The following is a 9,077-nucleotide window of genomic DNA, read 5'->3' as shown; positions in this document are numbered from 1 at the left end:
AAAAATTTTTTTTTTGACCGGGGGGGCTGTTTGTGGGGTTTCCACCCCTTTTTTAGGTTCAGGGGCCCATTGTTGTGGGGGCGGGTTGGTGTTGTCCGTTACCGGGTCCAAAACGCCTGCGATGCGTCGCAGCTCGCTGAACGTCAATGGCCGGTGTAGACGTATGTGTGTACGGAAAGTGTCACGCGTTAGTCCGGCGATAATACCTACCAGCTCCGATTCGGATAGGCCGGTATTTACGCGGCGCGCCAGCTGGTTTTTAATCAGCACAAATTCCGTTAGCGACTGTCTGGGCGTTTGACGCGTTGACACGATGTCGGCGCGCAATCGAGACTGAATTTCGGCGTTATTGAAATTTTCATAAAATTCCTCCCTAAATTCTGTCCAGGATAGGTCGAGTGCCCTGATAGAGTTGTACCATGTACTCGCCGTTCCTTTTAATTGCGGCTCGACCGCCCTGCACCAACCCGATGGGTGTATACGAGCTTGCGTCAAAATCGTCTCGGTATTGTCTATAAACCGTACGGGGTCCTCGGCCCTAGTTCCTGTGAACTCGGGTAACGAGGCTCTTGCTGTACGCAAGTCCTCGTACGGTATTAGTACCGAACGTTCATGTACGCGTGCTTCGTATGACGCGTGTTGTGGCGCGCGTGTGGTGTGACCCGTATTGTCGTGTTGACTGTCGCGCGTGAAGAACGGTCGGTTGTTCGTGGCGGCAGTGTGGCTGGCGCTCGGCTGAGCGCCGCCTTCGTTGCGCTCATACGACCTACCCGACTGGTAACTATCGTGTGTACGAGTTGTTATGTGTACGGGTGACGGGTGGTTGGTGTACCGCGGGACTGCAAAGTCGTGTGGCTGCTGCGTGGCGTCGTGCGCGATTCCGTAAAGAACCACGTCATGCTTGCCTCCAGCGCCATTAGGCGTGCCTCGAACGACGTTGTGTCGTTCATTTGCGGCAACGCCAGTTTTAACTTTTGTAGTTGTTCCGCTGCGGTTTTAAAAATGTCGGTATTTGATGGGTGTGCGGACTGGTCCTGTTGCATGGTCAGCTGGTTGTCGTAGTCCTCTGGCCGATCGTCCGTTGGTCCTTGACTTGCCGTATGGCTTGTCGAGATACCCCTAGTCGATGGTTCGAAGATCTGACTGACGTCCGTGCTTAACAGCGTCGATCGAGCGTGTGGTTGTTGTCCAGTACCGTCCCCTAATCCTGTGATTGGGGGCTGCACTGGTTCGAACCTCACGTTCTCGGGAACTAGTCCGCTTTCCCTAAGATGCTCCTCTAGCCTGACATACACATCCGACTTCGACCCGGACACACTGAGTCCGCGGGCCGAGCACTCGCTACGCAGCTCCGCCGACGATAACTGTTGTAACGTTTTACCAGTCATTATGTACGATTAAATTACAAATGCTGTCGTTAAGCTGTTGGTCGGTGGGGTAGCTTGTGTTTTGTGTGTGTACGTGGTTAAGAGGCTTTTTTTTTTTTCCTGACGTAAATATTTTGCGCTCTTTACGGAAGTTTATTAGCGATTACGTTAATTGGTCAGCTGTTGACGGTACCGCCGTTGCGTTCCCAGAATAGCCGAACTGGGTCGACGTACTCGGCGGCGGCAGTTGACGGCTGCAGCGGCTGAAACCGGTTTTGGCCTGCGCGCTGTGCTGTTATCGACGGTTATGTCACGGGACGAATGGTAGGCGTAGCGGAGGGGTGGCGGTTGTTATATAACTACTTCCCAATCCGTATCACGGTTATGCACGGCTGCGCGGTGTAGTAAACCCAAAAGCCATTATATTATTTTAAATAAAATAAGTAAAATAATAAATTATACATAGTATAATTTATGAGTAGAAACGTAGGTATTTAATATAATCCTAAATAACAGGAAACATAGAGCAAAGGTGAAAACAACAAGTTGTTTTACCTAGTCACAAAATAGTGCAATTTGACATTACTAGGGAAGTAATATTAGAATATAGATATCACGCCACCAATACGTCATTGTTGGAACCCGCATAAATACGGGTAGAGCACCTACTATTACTTAGAAGATAGTCAGCCCTCGTCGTAGGTCTATCAAGCTTACGACAGTGCTTATAGTTATTTTGTAATTCAAACTTGTAATAATAAAGTGTTATGTAATTGTCATATTTTAAAAGTATAAAAAAGTGTTATTAATTATTTACCTATCTTTCTCAACCACGACTCAAGACGACAACGAACGTGCTACGTCGTTTAAATAATTATTGTATTAGTGTTCAACGTGTCCTTCACGGCGATCACTACAGCGGGATTCCCTGTTACGTGCTAGAAATAATTCTTACGTAATGTTCACTGGGAATCCTAGCTAACCGGCAAACACACTCCTGGCTAAAAGTCTTAATATTAACTTAATATAAGCAATCTACCGAGGTATGTGTCAGCATGAAAAACTCTTACCTTTTCGCTGGCTTGAGGCGATGATTCCTCTGCGGGGAGCCAATTTGACGCGGCTACGACGGTGGTGGCAGATGGTCCGCGGAGAGCCGGTCGTATAGTATATTAGAATGGGCGGCACACTCGCACGTTTAAAGAGAAACGGTAACACAGTTTCGGGTAACAATAGTGTTGTTTATTTTACAGAGATATAGTTGTAATTAACATAGGTATACTAAAGGTATTCGGAAGAAAAAAAAACACAAGAGCAACGGACGGCGGCTATACAAGACGGTATATATATATCGTGGTCGTGGTGTGTGTTCTTTTCGGGTGTGTTTTTACTAGTAACTAGTCTACGACGGCCGGTACTCGTTCTACGCGACTCGCCTTCCCGTCCCACCTTGTGCCTTTGTGGCGTGGTGGGGGAGTTGGCGTTGTCGCGCTGTAGCCCGTAGTGGCGGTTGACGAAAAATGTAGACTGGCCGCTGCGGTACCTGTACTTTGTACTGGTGGCCGCTGCGTACCGTGTCACAGCTTATTCGAAACTGTGTTGGTTTTATTAAAGAAACCATATCTTTTTTCCATTCATCTGCCAAACGTAATTTTGTGTTGAAAAAATATTTAACTGGTCATAAATCACTTTCTAGCTTATGCGAAACGCGTTGGGTAGAAAGACACGATAGTGTATTGCAATTCAAAAATTCACTTGTCAACATTGTAGAGACTCTAACTGAAATTTCACAATGGAATGATATTACTTCATCAGCAAAAGCTAAAATTTTAATATCCGGACTCTGTACATGTGATTTTATTTTATCCCTTAATTCTTTATCTCAAATTTTAAGTGTTACATACCCCATCAGTAAAATTCTTCAAAAACGAGATGAAGATGTAGTAACAGCATCAATACACATTAATAATGTTATAGATGTACTCCAAAAGTATCGGTCAAGCTGTGAGGACAAATTCAAATGTTTATTTGAAGAAAGCAAGTTAATTTTTGAGAAACTTGATGTAGAAATGAAATTGCCTAGGTTTGTTGGTCGTCAAACTCATAGAGGGAATATAAATTCTGGATCAAATGATCCTTTGGACTACTACCGTATAAATATGTACATACCTCTTCTAGAAAGTATATTAGAAGATTTAAAATACAGATTTTTAAGTAAAGAAAATGAAAATATTGAACCCTAATGTTGTTAGTTCCAAGTTGTATAATTAAAATAAAAGATGAAGAAACATATACCACCTTCAAAAAAATTATTCAAGTAATTACTTGTTACTCATTTTTTGAACATGTACCAGAAGAATTAATTAATGGAGAACTTGAACTTTGGTATGCTAAATGGAGTAAACAAGAAACAGAAGGTACTTTATTATTGGTTTTTGTTTAAATATATATAAAATATTATGTATAAATATTTGGTTTAAATATTATGTTTATTTTGTTAGGGAAAAGTATCTGTAAAAATGCATTAGATGCTTTGGATGAGTGTCATCATCATGTTTTTTCTATTCTTCACGAAGTTTTGTGTATTATATGTTCACTGCCAATCAGTGTAGCATCTGCTGAGCGCACCTTTTCTAAATAAATATTTATATTGAAAAAAAAGTGTCGTTATTTATAGTTTTGTACCGATTATAGTTAAATATTTCAAAATAAAACAATGGGGAGGGGGTTAAACATCATTATCTATGTGGATTTGAAATTTCACCCCCCCCCCCCCCCTCAGAACTTGGATATATCCGCCACTGGATAGCACGGACGTTGCGCTACGTTCAGCCGTTGGAAAAAGACAGACGCCACAAAGTTCGCGACGGCCGATGGCCAGCTCGCCGGCCGTTGACGGCGGCGCGGTAACTCCGGAGAGGGAACGCGTCGCGCGGAGCTTCGACATCTCGCGCGACTTGGAGCGTCCAGGATTTTGGCGGCGACCCCGTTCCGCGGTTGAACACCCAAAGTGAAACGTATAAAACGGCTAAGGCCCGGTTTTTCATTCATCCAAATATTCGCCAGATACGTAACCGTCGGATAAACTTATCTGGCGGATAATCTTTCAAATAAAGTGATTCCGGTTTTTCAATGTAATTTTATTCTCCAGATAGCTATCCGACGGATAAAGTTGTCGGTAGGAAAATTGTACTAACAGAAGGTAATTACTGTTCATTATGGAACAAGTTACACATATATTATATTTGATTATGATTGGTCAATGATGAAATTGATAAGGATTCGTTCTGTGATATCAGCTTAGATCATAAACACTTCTTATATTATATTGTATGTCATTATGATATTTACACATATTAATATATTAATATATTCACATATTTATTGTAATATTGTATGTAATTACTTAATTATTAATTGTGATTTGTGTTCACTCTCGTTCGATATAAGTTATATTCACTACTCTATTCAACATGTCTCAAAAAAACATATCAAAAAAACAAAGATCAACAAATTTCACATTTTATGAAAAAGAACTTTTATTGAAACATGCTTTACAAAACCGTCACGTATTAGAAAATAAAGAGTCTAATGCAGTGACATGGAAGGATAAACAGAAATGTTGGCTGCAAATTACTGAACTATATAATTCAGAGACAACAGGCTGTGTAAGAATAGTTTTATTATTATTTGTTGTATGCATAAAATAGTATTGTGTTTTATTTGTTATAGCCAAGAGATGCTTCATGTTTGCGATCAAAATATAAATGTGTCAAAAAACTTTTAAGGGGAACTAAAAGTGATCTATTCAAAACAGGGGGTGGTCCATTTAAAGAACATCATATAGTTTCAAGTGATTCAGAAAAAACCTTGTACACAATTTTACAACCAACAATTGAAGGACTACCAAGTCCACTTGATAGTGACCATCGTAAGTAGTACCTACTACTAGTATCATAAACAAATTTGATAAAATGTAGTTATTAATTAATTATACTCAATTTATCATATACAGTATATTTAATTAATTTAAAACTAATGAAAATAAACTATTTAAGATTTCTAACATTCTAGCTGATTTTGAAACCACTCATATTTCACAACTAGAACCTTCCAAACAAAATGAAAGCATGTTGATACAAAATAAAGAGAATCTGAATGATAATTTAGAATTTTCAATTGGCGAGGAATGCGAATCTACATATGTTTATGATGGTATAGTATAATATTATTATAATAGTAAATATTTTAATTAATACCTAATTCATAATAATGCCAAAATATGAATACAAATAAATATAAGAGCTTTGTTTGGTTAAAAAGTTATAGTCTGTCCAGCGAGAGAACATGCCGCTTCTGCGCATGCAGACTGACGAGCGAGAGAGCTCCGAGGCCCCATTTCCCCCTCTCTCGGCGTGCCGAAGACGGTCGATCGATTCGTCGCCGATCATCGGTAATCAACCACCTGTTGATTATTGCCGCCCGTATAATGATAATCTATCAATAATAGAGCGTATAATATCGTAATCGTAATTATTGTGAGCAATGTAATTTTTACAATTAATTGTATACCCTAAGCTCTAAGGTTTCGTATGAATTCGTTTTCCTTATTAATAAATAAAAAATTGAATATCAAATATTAATAAGCGTTAAACATTTTTTTTAATAGTCATCTTTAACAATTATTTCATATGCAATAAACATAATACAAAATACATTAAAAGTAGGTTAATTACCATTGTCATAACAGCTAATAAAAAAAACAAAAAAAATACATAATACATATACATAAATTATATAAATAAATATAGTTACTCTAAAGTTTCACATCCTAGATCGTCTGAATCGGACGTGTCCCCAGTGATAGTCATTACATGTAAATTGTCGTCATCCATCACATCATCGACAGTTATGTCCACATTCCAAAATCTGTCTTCTATTTTGATGACGTGTTCGACACAGTTCTTCCACATTTCGGGAGTGCATTGGTTAACACCATCAATCAAAAGTTTTTTCACATCCGGAAGTTTGAATGTGGTATTGTTGGTTTTCACATACCTTTTTACGGACGACCACGCAAGTTCAATTGGGTTCAACTCACAATGATATGGTGGCGTCCGTAATACCGTCATATTTTTAGTTTTAACGTATTCGTCAACAACCAACTTGTTGAACTGCGGTTTAATACTTTTGACGATATCCATGAGTCGTACCTTGTTGATCGGCCTTTGGAATGGTTCACCCTTTTCTTCAAGCCAACTTTCAATTTCCACCTTTTTCCAGCTTAATGTTGGGCATTTTTCTAATTTTACCGAGTGGTAAGGCGCATTATCCATAACTATGACAGAATTGTCTTTAAGTAATGGAATGACGTCTTTTAACCAATCGAAAAACACATCGACATTCATTTCTTGGTGGTAATCTGAAGAATCTTTTTTGGATTCGAATACCAATAAACCACCGTCGACAAAACCCTCATTCGACCCAATATGAACAACAATAAGTCGTTTGCCTCTTGTTGTTGGATTCGGTGCGCCAGTTGAAAGACCGCTCAAAAAGGCATCTCTGTGGGACGTAACGGTATTATCCCGCCAAATTCTATCGTTGCAGTCACCTGCGTTAACCCATGTCTCGTCCAGATAATAGATCGTTCTTCTTTGTTCCCGGTATTTACGTATATCCTCAATATATTTTGTGCGCCACAACACAATATCATCTCTCTCTATGAGAGCGCTGTTACGACCGCGTTTGACATGTACACAATTTAGGTCACGTATAAGTAAATTTAGAACCGACCTTTTGTAAGTGTTTAGGTCTGGGTCTTCGTTTACAGCTCTTAAAATCTTGTCCAGTGTTGGTAATTGTTTTCGGAACCAAAATTCGTGCACCTTCCTCCGTATGGCGTCACGTTCAAAATCATCAATTTTGTCCTTGAATGTCGCTCGAATCTTGGATTTATTTGGTGAACTCACAGTTTTATTATTTTTATATTCAGAAATGGTTAACTGGATATTATTTTGCCCAATTCCCAATTCTTTAGATATTATCTTCACGACTTCTTTTACCTTTAGCGTTGGCTGTTGTACAATTTTGGATTTATATAGGTTAACGATCATCAGTTTTTGACGACTGCCGACGAACTGAAAAAATAGGACAAAAAAATATATTACAAAAAATACGTAGCCATTACAAATTAAATAATACACATAAAAAAATTACAAAATAAAATAAATTAAAAAAAACAATTACAATTTATGAATACTTACTTTTCCTCTAGGGTTCACCTTTAATGGTGTTATATGAACTGGTCTCTCATCACTCATTTTTAAATTATAATAGTAGTACAATACAAAAAAATATATATTAATTATTATAATTTTCACTGCAGTTACGTATCGTAAAAAATAGTAAACACACTACGCGCGGGAAAGTAGATACTATACGTCACTACGATGCATCTACTGTTATCGATCAAATCGTTGCCACTTGCCACCGCAGCGTTGTCGTCGGACACGTGCAGCCGGTCGTCGGAGCACGTCGTCGTTCGTCGGAACTCATGCGCGAAAACAGAACGATTTTGGTCGATCCGCGGCATGTTCTCTCGCTGGACAGACTATAGTATGTAGGTACTCTAGTGTTTCCAATTAAAGTGTAGAAGTGTTGTGACACTTTTTTAAAACAAACAACATGTACCATAGCACTTTTTCAAACCAAATAAAAATTAAATGATTGCGTTTATTTAAAATTAGTAAATGTTATATATTTTCTGAAATATTTAACTCGTCGATTTCGAGTCATTTATTTGTTTTAATTCCACTGTGGTTTTTTTTGTTATTATTTGTATATAATATTAATTAATGATGACCGAGTCAAGAGACCTAGAGTCAAAATGGCCGCATTTAAATAATTATTTTAAACAGCTACCTGCGGATATTTCGGATGTCAGTGGACATTTTGTGTTCAAATGTGTCCTTTGCCTACCAAAAACGAAATTATTGTCAACTTCTAAAACATCAAATTCGAATCATAAAACTCATATTAAGGTAAGTTTAAAGTGGTATCATAATATTAATTAATAGGTAATTAATATTTTTTTAACTATACATTTATTCTTAACTTTTTGTAACTACCTACTTAATTATTGAATATTAAATTTTTTTTTTTTTATTTTTAATCTAGAAATTATACAATCTGTACATAAAAACAAAAAGTACAATAAGCATAAGTGATGGTTATTTTTTTATTATAATTTATGATCTTGAATATCTTGAGGGAAGAACCAACCAGCGAAGGCACTTCGGCGTGAATTTACAATTTATTTATGATTTTTGATTTTTAATTTATAAGATCTCGAGGCCATTGTCGCTTGAGTCTTCTAGGAGGATTTCCAGGGATGGAGATGGATAGTAACTTTTTAACATGTGGGTTTGTGTGGTTATGAAGGCGGTTTCTGAATTTGGAGTAAAAAAGCTTGGCTGTTTCGGTGACTTTAGGAATATGGAGATCTGTGTGAAGGGTGTGATTAGAGATATAAGGAGGACAGTTGGTTATAAGTCTGAGAATTTTGGATTGGAACACTTGGATTTTTTGAATGTTCGATTTTTTGGCAGTGCCCCAGACCTGTATACCATATAACCATATTGGTTTAAGTAGGAGATTATATATGTGAATTTTGGTTCGGAGGGATAGTTTTGAGAACTTACTTAGAAT

At 38.1% G+C, this 9,077-nt stretch overlaps 1 protein-coding gene across 1 annotated transcript; it reads right to left on the bottom strand.

Annotated features, from left to right (window-relative positions):
- Positions 1-6,178: 6,178 nt before the first annotated feature.
- On the bottom strand, positions 6,179-7,690 carry LOC132933017 (uncharacterized). The gene is made up of 2 exons (XM_060999355.1): positions 7,634-7,690; positions 6,179-7,507 (listed from the first exon to the last, which is right to left on the bottom strand). Exons 1-2 carry the CDS (start codon positions 7,688-7,690, stop codon positions 6,179-6,181), a joined length of 1,386 nt encoding a protein of 461 aa, XP_060855338.1.
- Between the last annotated feature and the right edge of the window lie 1,387 nt (positions 7,691-9,077).

Source organism: Metopolophium dirhodum, chromosome 1 (assembly GCF_019925205.1).
Source record: "Metopolophium dirhodum isolate CAU chromosome 1, ASM1992520v1, whole genome shotgun sequence".
Taxonomy (NCBI): Eukaryota; Metazoa; Arthropoda; class Insecta; order Hemiptera; family Aphididae; genus Metopolophium; species Metopolophium dirhodum.
The sequence above is the reverse complement of the archived record's forward strand: the minus strand, read 5'-3'. Positions and strand labels throughout refer to the sequence as shown.

Bases quoted from the DNA above. Each gene is read 5' to 3' on its own strand.
- LOC132933017 (XM_060999355.1), bottom strand. From the start codon at position 7,690: ATGAGTGATGAGAGACCAGTTCATATAACACCATTAAAGGTGAACCCT. The intron at 7,508-7,633 runs GTAAGTATTCAT...CTATTTTTTCAG, and splicing joins AGGTGAACCCTAGAGGAAAA to TTCGTCGGCAGTCGTCAAAA.